Here is a 16,927-nt window from a genome sequence, read left to right on the forward strand (position 1 = left end):
GTGATGAGTACTTCCTGAGAGACTTCTGTGACTTACACTCTGTCCTGAGGTGTATCTCCTGAAGCTCTAGTTATTTTATTCTGACACTGATCAGGGAATTTGCTTTAATATTTTTACAATAAATTGTTGTTGTTTAATGCTAATTTTGAGAAAGCAACTTCACAGCTTGTCAAGAAAAGAATAGTATAAGTGCTAAGTTTATTGAATGTCTCTAGATTCTAATTCCTAAATGAGTGTCCTGTATGAAAATTATCTTTGTATGTGACTGATGCTGTGTTAAAATAAAAATATCAAACATTACAGCTGTCTCTCAAAATCCAATTATTGGTCTGAAGTTTCTTTTTACTATAGTGGTATTTGGAGTAGGAAAGACATACTTCTGTTAGTGTTTGTTTTAATTTTAAAATTCTGTAGTCTCTGCCTACTTCACAAACTCTATTCTTAAATACACTTCAGTGACAAGGATCAAAACGGGATAAGATGCGTTCTAGAAAATATATAGAGTATGAGAAAGTATAGCAGCATATAAAATGAGAGGGAATGACAAAGTGGTGCATCCTTTGTCTTAAAAGGGTTTCGTGCTTAGGAATATAGTGAATAACAATGACTTGAGAATTAAAAGACTCTCTAGTGGACCTATAGTACCCAACAGTTTATCCTATGTTGGGATCTCTTAGCAAAGAGTAAAGGTTTTGAGTGATTGTGACAGTACTACATGGATCTTTAGTGCTGCCAGTGTGTTTTCCTTAACTTAGAAATACACCTTGAAGTTTAGATTAATTCAGTCTTCAGGCCCACTCACTGTGAATTCCAGTGGGATGACAGCTTCATGCCTGTCATGGACAGCATTAGTTGTTGTAGTAACTATGTAAATTGAGCATGACTCACTTTGTTTCACAGTCCACCCAGTAGCAGCTGACTAATAATAATTAAACCAATGTTGTTGCAGTCCCAAAGCGAAAAGGTTAGATTGCACTGGCCAACATCCTTACCTTCTGGAGATGCATATTCTGCTGTGGGGACTCATCGGTTTGTGCAAACGGTAGGATATTTATCCTCATCTTCTCAGAATAATGGGCTGGTCCGTGCTGTTTCTGTGTTATATTTTGTGTGGGCAGGTGAGATTTTTAGGTGTTTCCAGTAACTTCCAGTGGCCTAGTCATCTTCGAATAAAATAGCTGGAACTGAAGAAGGACTGCTTTTTGTCTTGGCTCAAAAATACTGATTTGAGAACCTGTTTAGGATATTCTTTACTTGTGTCAGGCTTGTCAGGCAGAAAATAAAGGAAAAATACAAACTGGCTAACCCCAGTATTTTCAAGATACCTTCACCCAAATTCATTGAATTGATTTTATTTTTAAAAAAAACCAAACAAAAACACAACAACAAAAATCCAGTTGGTTGCATCCGAATCAGTTGACTTGTTTTTTAGTATTACTGGAAACACTATGCTCCTGTCAGGGCTTACACTGGGAGCATAACATATAATAGGTGCATGAAATCAGCATTCGCTGCTGTGCTTGCTGCTTATGGTGCTTTTGTTTTCCTTTTCTTCATTATCTTGTGCTTGCAAGTTGGTACTGAACGCTCTGTTGTGCCTTTGTTCTGATTACTTGGTTTTTTCTTTGTCTGTCTCTGGTAGCCCTATAGTCGCTCTTCCTCCATGTCTTCCATTGATCTAGTCAGTGCCTCTGATGATGTTCACAGATTCAGCGCCCAGGTACTGTATTGATGTGTCAAGTGGGGGTTGCATATCTTTGCTGTATTTCATCCTCTTCTCTAGAACCTGGGGGTTTTTTTGTTACGTCAATCACTGCTTGCTTTGAACTAGTACATTGAGACAAACAAAGGAGTTCTCTATTCTTGTACTAAATGGTTGTCTTTCTTTACATCCAGCTTGCATGCATACCACTTGTGCAGAGGCCCAAATCTTGTGAAACTATTTGATTTACTTCAATAGCTTTAAAAAAATGCTTATAGTTTGAAAAATTTGTATTTGTAGTTACAATGAAAGTAGAATAACATATATTTTACAGAGGGTGAAGATGGTCTTTGCTTCGGATTGAATAGTTTTTCTTGCTTTTAAGTCAAAGGTTTGATTTTTGTCTAAAGTGTCTGTTTATAATGATATTAATATACTGAATCTTATGGTTCACTATTACTATTTTTTACCTCTATGACTAGTTTGATTACCAAAAGGCCATTAAACATGTTGACCTACAAGACTGTGGGTATGACAAATCATAGTGAAGAGTTGATATATATTCACTTGTCCTTCAGAAAATAAGTCTGATATGCTGAATATGTCAATGTAGCCATAATGACATATTCCAGTAATGTACAAAATTACTTTAGGTGCTTGCTAGGAAGATGATAGTTTAGGGTAGAATACAATAAGTGTGTTCACATGTTTGGTTTTTAGTCTCCAAAACGAACCATGTTATTCATGCTATTACTTTCCTTCTGCTGTGGTCCATATGTGGTTGTCAATATGGAGCTTCCTTCTGGGATCTGCTCTTTTGGAGGTTTTTTAAAGTATTAACAAAAGCTCCAACCAATCCTTTTTTTTTCAAACAGGAATAGATTTTTTTTTTTTAAACAAAACCTGGAATTTTATTACCTGCAGACCTTACAACCAGCTTCATGAGCAGGACCAACACTTAAGGACTTGGCTAGTGGACTAAAATTCCAAGACCTTTTGCAGTCAGTTTGTTTCTGAAATGTGGACTTATTGCAAGGGAAAAAGTGTGCAAGTCCTATTGCACAACGGTGGTAGGTTCATCTACTGGTACTCGAGTAGTTGAGTTAGTTTTCTAAGTTTTTTTTTTACTTTGGGAGGAGGGGTAGTAAAGAAAGGGGATAATAAAGTAAGGGAATAATAAGTAATAGAAAGCAAGTTTGTTTGCCAAGACAGGAAATGGTACTCTGTCAGGTTGTGGGTGCAGAGATCATTCAGCATAAGGGAAACTCATATTTGCCAAGATACACAGGTGTCCTCATTTTCACCTCTTTAATGCCTGTGATTGGCATAAAACATTTCTGCATTCATATGATAAACCTGAGTTGTAGAGCACCAGTGTGACTGCAGAACTAATCACTTAAAGACCTGAGGTGGACAAAGTCCTTATCACAGTAATGCAAATTGTGGTTAAGTATCAGGACCAAATGGACTGGAGTAAAGTTGCTCTTTTCACCTGCTGCATGGATTATACTACATGGAAGTTACTATGGAGTCCCTCCTAATCCAGTTTCAAGTTAATGGACTCACTGCAGAAAGTACGAGTATCCCCACATGCAGCCCCAGCCTCCAAGTATTTTCCCTAAAACGAATTTTTGCCAGACCAACAAGTCATTCTAACCTGCTCTGGAGTTTCAGTTCTACTGAACAAGACAACAGAGAGCATGATGAGAAAAGCAGACCTTTTCATTCTATCTGCTCTGGACTTTATTAAAAAATGTATAAAAAATTGGCCTCTGTCATCAGGCTGACAATTTGGCTTTTGGGAAGGCAAGCTAATATCTTGATTCTTAATAAATGTGACTTTTTCCCTAGACTTAATGTGAATGAAGGGAATGAAGGGTATCAGTAAAAGGTCAAGTAGCAGCTTACAACCCTGTTTTTAAGACTGAGAAGTATAAACATGTATTCTGATGGGAGCTGGTTCTTCAATGTCCCTCTAGTAAGGTATTGATTTGTCTCTGCCAGTTGAGTGGGAGTTCAGATCACTTTCTTTTAAATATCTACAAGCTTTATCATAGTTTGAGCTGTTCTGAGGCCCTTTAAACAGAAGAACTTGCCACTCAAAGTTCAGGTCAAGACTGTATGGAGTACAAGTTGCAATATTTTTGCAGACTGTTCCTGTAGCCAACTAGGAACCCAGAGGTAATAGTGAGCCTCTCAAGTGGGAGAGTGTGGATCTTGACTGTGCAGGTTTTGACAGATGGTGACCAGTACATAAGACTAAATACAGTTTGGAGAGACTGTGTGCACAAGCAGGTTGTGTAAATACTGCATTTCCTGGTGAAGCAGGAGCCTGTTTTGTGTTCCTGTGGGTACCTTCTTCTCTTCAGTCCTTGATATTTTCCTCATCCCTTTGCATTTAGGACATAAAGCAAAAAGTAGCAAAAGACAAAAGTAAATGTACAAAGCATAGCTTTGTCCTTAATAAATTGGGGTGGAATAGAAAATACATAAGGGCCTGAAGGTATGGTAAGTAAGTGTTGGGAGCATGGCAAGGATTCCTTTCTTAAAGAAGCATGACTTAGAGCTAATAAATTGAATATTTAAATAGCCCACATTCTTACCTGTTTTATATTGTACTATTGTTTCACTGGGAAAAAAAGGAAGAATCTTTTGTAGGAAACCTGCTAGTAACTGGCAGCAAAAGCTGGTTTGTCTAGAAGCTGAAACAGATATCTTGGTGGTGCATTTCATTCACTGAAACTCAAAAACAAAATACCCAAAACCCGGAGTGATAACTTGTTCTTGTCTAGAGAAGCCTATACTTAGTTAAAGTAAGACAAACCAGGATTTCCATCCAATGGAATTTGTTTTTTCATGTTGTGCTTTGAGAGTTTTATTTGATTCAGTTACCTTTTTTCTGGTCTTAAGTGTATTGTACATAGTACAAACAAAATTACTGCCTTAAATTAAAAGTAAATAACATCTTTCAATTCTTTATTGTATAAAAAGAGATTAATTATTATTAGTTTTGCTTTCTACTTGTTTTCATACTTGCTCAAGTATGTTTTACATATTTTACTGCACACTAGGCTTCATATTTTTGTAAACTCTACAAAAGCACCCTAGGGTTCAGACTGTTAATCTTGTGATTCTGCACTTCTTCAACTGATCTTCATGTTGGCCCATTAACTAATTCTGTTTGTAGTGCTTTTCCTTTTGGGAAAAAAAAAAAGTTATTTCCAGTAGTTCAGGAGAATTATGTGAACCACTTGCTTGCTGTGACAAGTTTTAGTAGTCATCTACCTTTTGGGTGGAAAAAAGTTACTAAAGTGTTTCCAATACTTGAAGCAGTACACAGCAATGCATACCCTATGATTTTGCTTCCGTTTTCATTTGGGCATTTGGAAAAGGGTGGGGAACCAAAGAAACAGAATAATATATTAGATCTAAAATAAAAATCCACTTCCTTTCCCAATACCCATTTTCATGCATATTATATGGAATAAAAAATGAGGTATTCACGTAACTTGATAAAAATATAGCAAATATTTGGCCTTAAAGAAAAGGCACAGCTGCTAGCTAAATAAGTTTTAAATTAGCATTTTATAATTATAGAATATCTGTACTGTCGTAATCCTTTGAGTGTAGGCATTTCTGGTTTCTTTCTAGCTGTCAACTGTGCAAAGATGGCATTGAAACAGTGCAGGCATTCTTTGCTCGTGACTGTTTCCTTCACTGCTCTTCCAATATGACTTTTGATATGCATTTGCTTTTGTAGAGCTTGTCAGTCTTCCTCCCTTACCCCCTGCCTTTGTTCAGCTTTTTAAATGCTCTTCAGTGAGTATCTTACAGTGCATTGCAATTCTATTTAGAGATACCTGCAGTTCCTATCTGCTGAAATAAAGAACTGGTTTAGGTAGAGGTGGTGAGATTTGACAGTTTAAAGGCACAAAGGCAGGATAGGAAGTACCCACAAAGAACAAAGTTGGAAGCTGAATCAAGATTTTGGCTTTTGTTTCTGAAGGCCAGTGTTATTTTTTTGTTCCTAACCTAACAGAGAGCTCTCATGTTCAAATTCAGTTCCTGCACAGGAATTGAAGTATTAACTTGTGACTTCCAATGCTGTACAGTATCCTCCCAAAAAGATGGAAGGGATTGGTTAAAAATGCCTATTTTATGTTCCTTTACAGGTGGAAGAGATGGTACAAAACCACATGACATATTCCTTGCAAGATGTAGGAGGAGATGCCAATTGGCAGCTAGTGGTAGAAGAAGGAGAAATGAAGGTAAACTGTTCGGGTTTGGTTAATTTGTGTAAGATGATACACTGTGAAGACGGATACTTCCAGTGTACATTTGGCAGTGTTATCTTTACTGCTGGACCCCATGATCTTAAGGGTCTTTTCCAATCTAAATCAGTCTATACTTTTCTGGTAATATTATTAATCACCAAGTTATGCTGTTGCAACTTCTCTCTGGGAATAGCATTGTTTAGGTTGAGTCTGGGGTTCATGAGAGCTGTGGCTTCTAATATATTTGTTCATACAAAATCCTGTGTAAGTCTTGCAATAACTTCATCTTTGCAGAGTCCTTTCTCATTCCCTCCTACTTAAAGGTTGGTATCAAAGGAATGTGTAAATTCTATGTACAAAAACAACAAGAGTAGCAAGCTACTGTGTTGGCTGCTCTACTCTGCTTATGAATCCATGTGGATGGTGATAAATAAGGTAGCTTAATCATTTCTGGAGTAGAAACCTTGAAGTACTGGTATTTTAATGTGAATTGCCACATAAGAATGTCTTCAACAGTAGTTACCAGAGAACACTTTCATGGCAAATTAATCATGTGACAGTGTTCTAGGTAAGTGGTTTGTTGGTTTGGGTTTTTGTAAACTGATTAAATTTAAAGAGTTAAAACATGAACAGTTTAGACAGTTTCTCTTCTACATTTCTTTCTTTGTGTTTGGCTATAGGTATACAGACGAGAAGTGGAAGAGAATGGAATAGTTCTAGATCCTTTGAAAGCAACCCATGCCGTTAAAGGGGTAACAGGGCATGAAGTTTGCCACTACTTCTGGAATGTTGATGTTCGTAATGACTGGGAAAGTAAGGAATTGATTCTTCAGCTTTTCACATTTATCAGCAAGAATAGTATTGATAACATTGTCCTATTGTCTGTGACTGTGTGCTGATGGATTTTTTTTTTCTTCCCCCCCCACCCTTCTTTTAGCAACAATTGAAAATTTCCATGTTGTGGAAAATTTAGCTGATAACGCAATCATCATTTACCAGACACATAAGGTAATAACACTTCGTTTGCATACCTTACTGAGGCTGTCTGAGGCATGTGTGTTCCAGTGTTATTCTGAATACTTCACTGGCATAACAAAATACTGTTCCAGACAATATTCCAGAACAAGTTCTCTATTAAACTGCAACTTCCATCAATTTTTCAAACTTTTCTTGAGAGCATAATTGGTTGTGCATGTGTCTGATAGAGCTTGTAGTAGCAAGTGAGGCCTGCTTTTAATCTCATGATTGTATCACTGCCAGCAAGGCCAGAGTCATCCAAAGCAAATGGAAGCAGTAAATCACCACTGACTACAAGGAAGAAACCTACATCACTGTGTCAGATGTTTCTTTTGCAAAAATGCAGGTTACTGTTCACCACAATTAGTTGACATACCACCTTGTAATGCAAGTGTTTTTAATTGTTTGTTCTTGTACCTTCATTGTTTTTTCCCCCAAAATGGTTCTGGTGTCAGTTTATAAAAATGTTCATTTGAATTATAACCCAGCAACTGAAATGTAAAGATTTAAAAAATATATAGGAATGAAATATACCGATTCATCCTTAGTCTTGCATGTTTCTAAGTATTAGTATATTCAAATGTTAAAACAAATATTTTTCTTTGACAATTTTACCAGTTGTGCAGTTAAGTTAAAACTTCTTTAATACAGGACTCATAATTTTTAGTAAGACAGTTGTGTCATCTGTATTGGTTGTGGTAAAAGCCAGAATTTTTTTCTCCTATTGAGTGTCAGGAAAATAACTTCTGTCTATTTTCTTATATTTTTAGACATTTCACTTCTGAAACTTCCTCTTGTATAGTATCAGTTTGCTATATCTGTCTTACTGAAGTAGTAGCAGTAACAGTAGCTTTTTGAAGTAGTAATTGTTTTAAATACATCCCTCCTCTGTCTTTCTCTCCAGAGACATAAGTAACTGTAGATGTATCCCTATACGATTAACCATTAGTACCGTTTGTAGCTGACAAGTATTAACTAAAATGCAAAACTGAAGTTGAGGGAACAGGAGGGGGAACTGCCTCTTCCTATTTTTTTAAAATGAAAAATTCACTGCAGTTTGGCACTCTGCATTTCAAAGGTCTTAAAGTTTTGCCTTAATTTTTTTGGTACGAAGTGTAGCCAACCTGATATTTCTATTGCCTATTTACCACAGTTATGTTCTCTTTCAGTTTTGAAAATGAAATTACTAACTTGAAGATGCTTTAACATAATAAGTGACCTGGTTTGCCTTGCCTGGTTTTTTATTTTAACTAAGGATAGTGAGTACTTAATTTACAAACTTGGAAAAGCTTATGTTCAGGTGTTTCTCTGCAGAGAGTGTGGCCAGCCTCTCAAAGGGATGTGCTGTATTTGTCTGCCATCAGAAAGATACCAGCATTCAGTGAAAATGATCCAGAAACATGGATTGTGTGCAATTTCTCTGTAGAACATGACAGTGCTCCTGTAAGTATTATTTTGATTCTGTGAAGTTCTGCTTTTAAGATAGTTTTTCTGTTCTGTGGTAATGCCTTCACAGAGGGAGATGGAGGGTTTTTACAAAAATACAGTTGATTTAAACCAGATGATAAAATGACCTGATGAAGGCATTCTGAGCCAGAAGCTGTTTTACCAGATCTCTCAGTTGGCAGATCTAAGGTGTTTCAGCAGAATGGAAGCAAAATTTCTGGAGAGGTGAAAACATTTTAAAGAATAGAGGTTATTTTTAATGGAATCAAATCAGTATCTCTTCAGTATTGTCAAATATAAGAGTAGGTTTGTATAATTATAGGTAGGGCTAAGTCTCCATTTTACACACGTTTGCCTTGGTTCTATCAGATAATAGCAATGATTGTTTTCCTTGGATTGCTATTTCGTAGCCTGCTTTCAAGGGGAAGAGTTAACTGATATTTCTAAATGCTGATACATTATTCTTGAAATGTTTCTGTAAAGAAACATTTCTGTGATTTGTCACAACAATTGAAATAATTCACTTACTATGTGTTAAGCAAGCAGAAACTTGAGATTCAGACGTTTCTGTTGAATCCTTTCCCTATCCACCACATATCTTTTGTTTTACTCACTTCCGTGCTACATCCATGTAAGTGCTAGAATGCAGACTTTCAGAAACACAGTTTCTAGAGTGGCTTAGACTTCATGATGAAAAAATGTTCATGCTCAAGTATGATGAAATGGATTTAGATGGGGCTCACAATGTTTCTTATTTTTGGCAGCTGAACAATCGCTGTGTCCGTGCCAAAATAAATATTGCTATGATTTGTCAGACATTAGTAAGCCCACCAGAGGGGAACAAGGAAATAAGCAGGGACAACATTCTGTGCAAGATTACATATGTAGCTAATGGTAAGTATAAAATTTTTCAGTATGACATTCATGATAGATGTTAATTTTGGGGAGTTGAATACTGGCACAAAATAAAAAAACAGTTTGATACCCTTTTCTGTTTATATATAGCATCACATTTATGTTCATCACATTCAAAAGGTCTCAAATTAATGTGCTACATGAATTGGTGAATGGGATCATTCATTATGTAGTACTCTGGGAGGAATAAATGGAAGAGCTGTGTAGCTCAGTCTTAAGTACACAACCTTGGGGTGGAGGAAGGTGGGCAGAAATACCTGCAACTGGAATGAGTTGGCATAGCTTTTAGTTTCAGTAGTGGTATGTTGGGTTTTTTCACGTGCTACTGTAAATTTTTTTTCCTCCCAATTCATCTCATTAGGCTGAAAAGCTGCTGATAATAAAGATACAGTTCTTATCTCCTGGTGCCAAGGAGGAGTAAATACATTTTGTATGAAGATGCTTGAAAGCTGTATAATATAGTCTACATTTCTTAATTATGTTTTTTAGCTGATAGAATCCTTGGTATTGACTAAAAAATTGTCAAAGCCAAATTGTTTTGTTGCTGTATCCAGTATTTAGCAAGGTGTTGTAGTATTGGAGATGCATACTTACTATCCTCTCTCCCAGAGCGACAAGACACTTCAAGAGTAGCTCAACTCTGCTTATTACTTTTTTTTCAAAGTTTCCAGTTTACTTAAAAAGTACATTTTCACTGCTAAATTCTGAACTGTGACTATATGGGAAGTGATAGCTTTTTCAGCAACATACTTTCACTGTGAATTGAAATGTAATTAAGAATCAGTTCAAATTTTCTTTAAATGGTTTATAATTGTTTGCAGGGTGCTGCCTATATAGCAGTTCTGCAGGCAAAGGCAGTAATTATTGAAAAGTTAATACTGACTTGCTTTTTTTGAAATAGGAAGTTACTCAGGTCTCTTTCTATTTTGTTTCTTGGAAGCCCATAGAGAATATCCTCTTCTATTTGGGCATTTTTCCAAGACTCACCATACTGCATGTTTAATGTTTTCTAAATAATGGCATCATAGATCTGGACTGAGCTTGAGTATTACAAAAAGAAAGTGCTACAACAAGTCTAGGTGCATTAAAAAAAATCTGCTGATGGTTATTCTTTCCTGTTACTTCAGGAAGAGTTGCAGGAATAATGAACTAAAATTTGTTGTTTCCGCATTTAGTGGAGTTGCTTCATTTCAATGTCCTTCTTCTTGTTTACTTCTAGTGAACCCAGGAGGATGGGCACCAGCATCAGTGTTACGGGCAGTGGCTAAACGAGAATATCCAAAGTTCTTAAAGCGTTTTACATCATACGTGCAAGAGAAAACAGCAGGAAAGCCTATTTTATTCTAGTATTAGCAGGTATATATACTTTTAAAATTCTTGATTCACCATTTTAAATTTAAGGCCAAATGGAAGTATGCGATCTAGAAATATCCTGCATGATTTGCATGGCTTCAGTGCTTGTTTTTAGTATGCAATATACTTTCTTAAAACAGTCATGTAATTTGTGTGTACAGGCTGCACAAGTTATTAATGGAACTTCACTGACAGACCAACATGAATTGCTGGAATATTCAGAAGACTGTGACTTAAGTTTTTAGCCTTTCTGATGAACCTTAGAAAGAAAAGGGATTTCCAGGTGCTTTCTGAAGTCAATGGATATGTTTTTAATGGTATAGGTTATTGGCTAATCTAAAGTTGTTTGAACAGATGATATGACGTTAGAAGAAGATTTCTTGGTCACTTGGAGGCTATCTGAGCCGCTTAGTGTTTATAATATAAGGCTTTAAAATAAGGTTTACCCTAATTTTTGTTAGTTTAGACTCCTGCTATGTATTTCATTTTCTATAACTGTCATGTCAAACCACAGAATTCTGTTTAGTTGTGCTAGTGTTACAGCATCATTCAGTCACATCTGAAAATGAGTCTCCATCTCTTTTTGTATGTGTGATATAGGCTACCTCTATTTTTGGGTTATATTTACTGTGTCAGACTCCAAAAGTCTTAGTTGTTTCATTCAGCTGCAACAGATATTCCTTTAATAATTCACAATTTTAAATGTAAATTGTTAGAGAGCTAGTGTAAGTAAAGCATTTAAAACACAATGTCGCAAGCCAACAGTTAACACATGACTGTAGCAGTCCTGATGACATTTAAGGTTTTTTAACAAGTTCATTGTACTAGTAGTATACAAACTTTTCAGGGCTGTGTTTTTGTCTTTGCTTACCTGCAGCAATCAGAACAAGACTGGGTGAGCATTCCACGTTGGAGAAGTGACCATGCATAGAGCACTCCATGCTGGAACGAAGGATCTACAGTCTTTTTATGGCCCAAGTTCTAGGCTTTGTATACTGAAGTGGAGAAGTGGTACAACCATGAGGCTGAATATTTAACAATAGCTCCCTCCTGCTATCTTTCTTGCTGAATCAGTGTGTAATTATAAATACATGTATTGATAACATGTATATGGCTCTATTTTTATTTGCTTGCTTTAAAAGAAGAGTGCATACAACTTTGAATCACCAACATGGGCTACTGTGTTAATTTCGAACAAGTTGTAGAATTTCATTGTCAACCATCCCAAGATACTTGTGCAGTTTTTGTGCATGTGTGAAAAGCACAAGAGACAAATGCACATATAGCATACTGTATGTGCTTTATATGCACAAAAATCTGTGTGGTATTTTGGGGGTGTGAGAGGACTGGCTTCAGTAAAACCTAGGTAACTTGTTGGTAGGTTTTGTTTTGCTTTGTATAATCACAGTTCATTGCTGCTGGTTTCTATAATGAATCATCTTGTTACATAAAATGCCAGTTAATAACTGAGGGCTGTCAATATCCTTATGACTTTGCCTTTTCTATTGTCTTACTCTTATGACGATCTTTAGTTCTGAAGGAGTAAGAGTGTGAAAAGCTTTATTTTTTCCAGATATCTTTATATTTCTATTGTATTTTTTAGTTATGTAATATGTGCTGCAGAATTTTTGTTATTAAACATGATCCAGAAATATCTAGAAAGATTCTGTATGAGAGGGCAAGAGACTGCCTAAAACCTAGCAGATGCCTGTCCATACTATATGTGGACTGCTTTCTTGCATGATATCCGGGGCTTTCCCAAAGCTGTGAGAAGGTACACTATAATATTTATTGAAGTAATTTGGATTACATCAAACAACATTCCCAGACTAGATTGAGGATGAGTACATTATTTTTCAGATCCTGCATGTGTTTTCCTCATCTCAATCAAGCTGTGCTGTGAGGTTCATATAGAAGATTATTTGCCTCGATCAAAAACCCATCAGAGCTATAAGAATGCGTAGTTCTTACTGGAAAGTTCCCTTTAGCTGCTGTGAAAATTTAAATGTCAGATGTTTGCCTATCTTTGATTCTGGAGATACTTGTTAGGAGAGGACTGTGGTGGGCTAGTACTGACTGTGAGGTCTTTTATCCATGCCCTATAGCTGGAAACTCTTCAGAGACTGCTCGGTGTTTCATTAAACCGTGTATCTTGAGGAAAAAAGTTTCAGATATATTTTCTTCAAAAGAAAGCTGAAAGTCAAATTTATTTTATATAGTGTGCTAGGTGCCTGAAAAGAGATATAATACAGTAACTTAGTGAAGATTTGGTAAATGATTCAATGTGATCTGCACAGTGTTGAAAAACTCTCTTCATCTTCTCTGTAGAGATGAAACCGTACCTAACACATGATTACACACGCATGCAGATTTCATGCTCCGTAACTCTTCCCTTTTTATTTGCCTTTCTCTAATGGTGTGCATGGAATATGCCTTATTACAGAGTTATTCTGTTCATTTGAATATGTAGAAAAGTGCCTACATGGTAATATTAGTAAGGCAAATAAGATGAAAATTTGTACATGTTTACTATATCACCAGTGAGCATTTTATATACCAACGTTAGAAAACAAAATCTTATACCTCAAATGTACTTCATCTTTTTACAATCAACCAAGCAGTGGTACATTCCACCATAGCCACTGATGGGAACTTAAAAAAAAAAAGTCCAAAATATAAAGAGTTTAAGTCCTTATTTGCCATTTCTGGTAATTGTTGGAACACGGGCAAGTTTATTAATTTAATAGGATAGCTTTATTTTACAAAGGTATGGAAAGTTTACAAAGCAGTATATAAACTTATATCATTAGTTGCATTTGCACTAAATGTGATGTACTTTTGCGATTTATTCTGTAAATAAAATGACACTACAAATACTATTTGTAAAGAATATGTTTTACTTTTAGATAAAGGCATTGGTACTTCACTGTAGCTAGCCCTGCCCAATCAGATTTGTAAGAGGCTTTTTAAAGACTATGGAAGGAGTTACATGACTGAGAAATCGTTATTAATGGACCTCTCAAAAAATAATTTCAAAAGGCAGTAGGCCTCTCGGATTGTCCTTGTGTGAGTAGCCATTAGATCTTTTCTTCTGGAAGGGATGTTGCTTTTATGGTTTTATACAATTTACCCTGTCTCTTGAGCCTATCCCTCTTGTCAGTCACTGCCACGTCTGAGTGGTCTGAGTTCATTTCTTCCTGTTAACAGATCAAGAGGAGTGTTTATGCAGCTGTGGTGGTCTTTGCAGAAAGAGCTTCTGACTCTAGAATGGTTGTTTTGTAAGCTGAACCAATTCAAAAGGGTGAAAATACAGCAATCTTCTCCATCAGATATTGTTCTCTGGATATCTGCATCTGTTCAGAGAATTTGGATGTTGCCAAACTAGTTCTGAAGCACGTGACTTGATAGAACTTGTACTGGGAATGAAGATGAGATGGTCGTTGTTATTCTGTCTGAGAACCTGAAAATCTTTGAAAAATTTATCTGTGAAAAATGTGATGCACTTTGAAAAAACTTACCTTTTACTTAATTGGGCTGAGCTGGCTTATCTGAAGTTGTGCAGATTCTCTTTAATCAGATTGTCCACCTGTATTTTTGTCAAGTTGTACAGATAACGCTGTATTTGAATTGCCACTGTTCATTTACAGACTTAAAACATGAATCATATTTTTGAGTACCTTGAGTGTGTAGAGTTGTAACTGTTCTATAATAGCTTTATGATCCTAATGATAAGTTTTAAAAATTAAAAGAAGTTGGCTCTTACATGTTACAATCACAAATTTAAAACCAGTATTTAAAAGTTAAAAATATTAAAAATTATGAAGAAAAATCTTGGCTTTTTGTTATTTTTGGCTTTCCAATGTTTGGAGAAACTTACTTAAAATATTTTACCTTTTAACCAACTTTTAAATCATGAATAAAGTTATATACAATATTCTAGTGCATGGAAAACATTTAACAGGAGAGCAGTTCACTTGTGTTACTGAGGTTACTGAGATGAAAACCTGAATGCCACATTAGTTCATATGTGTGAGCAATCAGAGGGGTGTTAAAAGGTGCTCCTGTACAGTGTAGTCATAATACAGAGCACTTAGAGAGTGTGCCAGCTCTTCATTTGTACAGAATTAACAAGATTCTGGGAACTTCCACGGGAAGAACAGCAATCCGGGACTGAGATGTGCCAAAGGGTAAACTTGTGGCCTTTTCAAAGTAAGAATAATTTTTAGTAACTAAGATGAGCTTATGTGAGCAAGTTTCTTAATAGTAGAAACAGGTGGTGCCTAATGGATCAATAATAATCCTACCTTTATTTGTTTCACAGTCATTTTTACTTCTTTATATAGCAATCAGTAAAGCTGTAGAAACCTTACATGCAAGACTGGAGTAACAGCCTGAAATAAGAGAAGGCATTACTTGCACAGAAACAAAACCTACCTTAAGCTCAGCTGTATCAGACATCATGTAATATAGTGCAAAAAATAGAGAGTCCTGAGGTAACCCCCGACCTTGAAGAATGCAGCTATTTTACCTGGCAAAAATAAATCCCCCAAAATAAAATAAAATAAAATAAAATAAGGTCACATTTCATATTCCTGGTCCCATAATTTATGTGCATAATTTAAAAACTACATACTTTCCAGTCAGGAGAGGCTGAGCATTTCTGTATAACTACAGTATAATTTGACCCTGGATGATGAATGATAATTAGGGTTATGCCATGCAATTTAGTAGTGTGTATTACTAATGCTAATCATCTTTAGTCTCCACCTTATAGGCTAAGTTTTATAGGAGAAAACCACATTTTGTTACACAGAGGGACACACTTTGAGCATTAGCTACCTGAAAATGTCCTCAGCTGTAGCCCTTGATGCAGTAAGCTCTTCTCTCTGCACACCTGCCTCTTCTATGCATTGACTATAGCCAGAATAAGGAAGCCTGGTACTGTGGATTGCTGCAGTTTTCAAGGTTTAACCTAATTCTCCTTTAAAAGAACATTTTTTAAATTATTATTATTTATTAATTGTGGATCGATCAATAGTCAGACCTATTGTCATCCACAGGACTTCCTAAACTTTTATGTGCCAAGAGACAAGCCACAGCTTGTACAGGTCTGTGGCAAGTGATTCCTAACCAGTGCTAAGAGTGGCAAAATACAACAACAGCGCTAACGATTCCCACCTGCTGGGGTAGGACTGCAAGCCAACCATGGAGCAACCTGGCACATGCAGCTCCTAGGAAGTTATGCCCTGGATGTGAAGGAATTCCAGCTTGGAGGCCCAGGATAGAGGGCGAGTATGAACAGAATTGTAGGTGTGTTTGTACCCTCCAGAAGGTACTGGTAGTCTAGGTAATGAGCAGTCACGCTGGTGACGCCTCGCTGCTGCCCTGGGGGAAATCACTGCTCTGTCTTCAGCCTAAGGGGTACTCAAGTACCACCCAAGTAGTCGAGTGTTCCCCACGCCCCACACTAGAGCCTGCGGCAGTGGGCTGTTAGCGCTGATCCAGTTGAAAATGTAGCTGTTTGAAGGGTTTTCTGGGAGTGGCCCCTGCCTTTCATTGTTACATAAAGCACTTGGGGTGCTGAAGGGTTTCTGACGGGTTGGCACATTTGAGCAGTGGGTAAAATGGTTGTCCCCGGTAGAGAACCTGAGAAATTTAAATGAACTCCTTTATCTTTCCCGACCTTTTTTTGACTGAACTGTATTTGAAAACTCAATTCAAATAACACTAAATTATCACTGCAATACTAGGGTAACTAACCATTCTACTATCAAGAGAGGTGCTAAACAAAATCATCAGTAATTCAACTAGCAGCTGCTAATTTTTTGTAACAAATTTTAAATGAAAATTTTGTGAATTAATTTTTTAATAAAAAGGACTTAACACTTCAATATGGCTGTCAGCTGTGAGAAATCCAGTAATAAAAAGTACCTTGTAATTTACTTTCTTATTAAGACTGCTCTAACCAATTCCAGTGAAAATAATGGAACACTGTTAAAAGCTGTGACAACCACTTGCAAATGTTAATATTACCAGATTTTCTTCCACTTCTAACTTTGGTTACATCAGAAGCTACTAAAGTACCTCTTCCTGTCACATAAGCTATGGTGAAGAGGTGTACAGTACAGTTAGCTGCTCTTTTATACAGCAGTTTCTGTTTCTGCTTGTGTTAAACACCATCTCCTGCATTAAACGGTATTCATCTATTACTGAAAAGAGA

General features: G+C 36.4%; 1 protein-coding gene across 3 annotated transcripts in view; it reads left to right on the top strand.

Annotated features, from left to right (window-relative positions):
- Positions 1-14,536, top strand: part of CERT1 (ceramide transporter 1) — a 79,900-nt gene extending 65,364 nt beyond the window's left edge. For 2 of the 3 annotated variants that reach the window (XM_069002576.1, XM_069002579.1), the window contains 9 exons: positions 950-1,042; positions 1,643-1,720; positions 5,875-5,970; positions 6,657-6,789; positions 6,914-6,984; positions 8,308-8,436; positions 9,204-9,333; positions 10,574-10,710; positions 11,585-14,536. In XM_069002576.1, coding sequence (XP_068858677.1) covers positions 950-1,042; positions 1,643-1,720; positions 5,875-5,970; positions 6,657-6,789; positions 6,914-6,984; positions 8,308-8,436; positions 9,204-9,333; positions 10,574-10,701 — 858 coding nt within the window. In that variant the 3' untranslated portion in view covers positions 10,702-10,710; positions 11,585-14,536. The remainder of the gene's footprint in view (positions 1-949; positions 1,043-1,642; positions 1,721-5,874; positions 5,971-6,656; positions 6,790-6,913; positions 6,985-8,307; positions 8,437-9,203; positions 9,334-10,573; positions 10,711-11,584) is intronic. The other variant, XM_069002578.1, reaches the window with a different exon arrangement.
- Positions 14,537-16,927: the final 2,391 nt, after the last annotated feature.

This window comes from Aphelocoma coerulescens, assembly GCF_041296385.1.
Source record: "Aphelocoma coerulescens isolate FSJ_1873_10779 chromosome Z unlocalized genomic scaffold, UR_Acoe_1.0 ChrZ, whole genome shotgun sequence".
Taxonomy (NCBI): domain Eukaryota; kingdom Metazoa; phylum Chordata; class Aves; order Passeriformes; family Corvidae; genus Aphelocoma; species Aphelocoma coerulescens.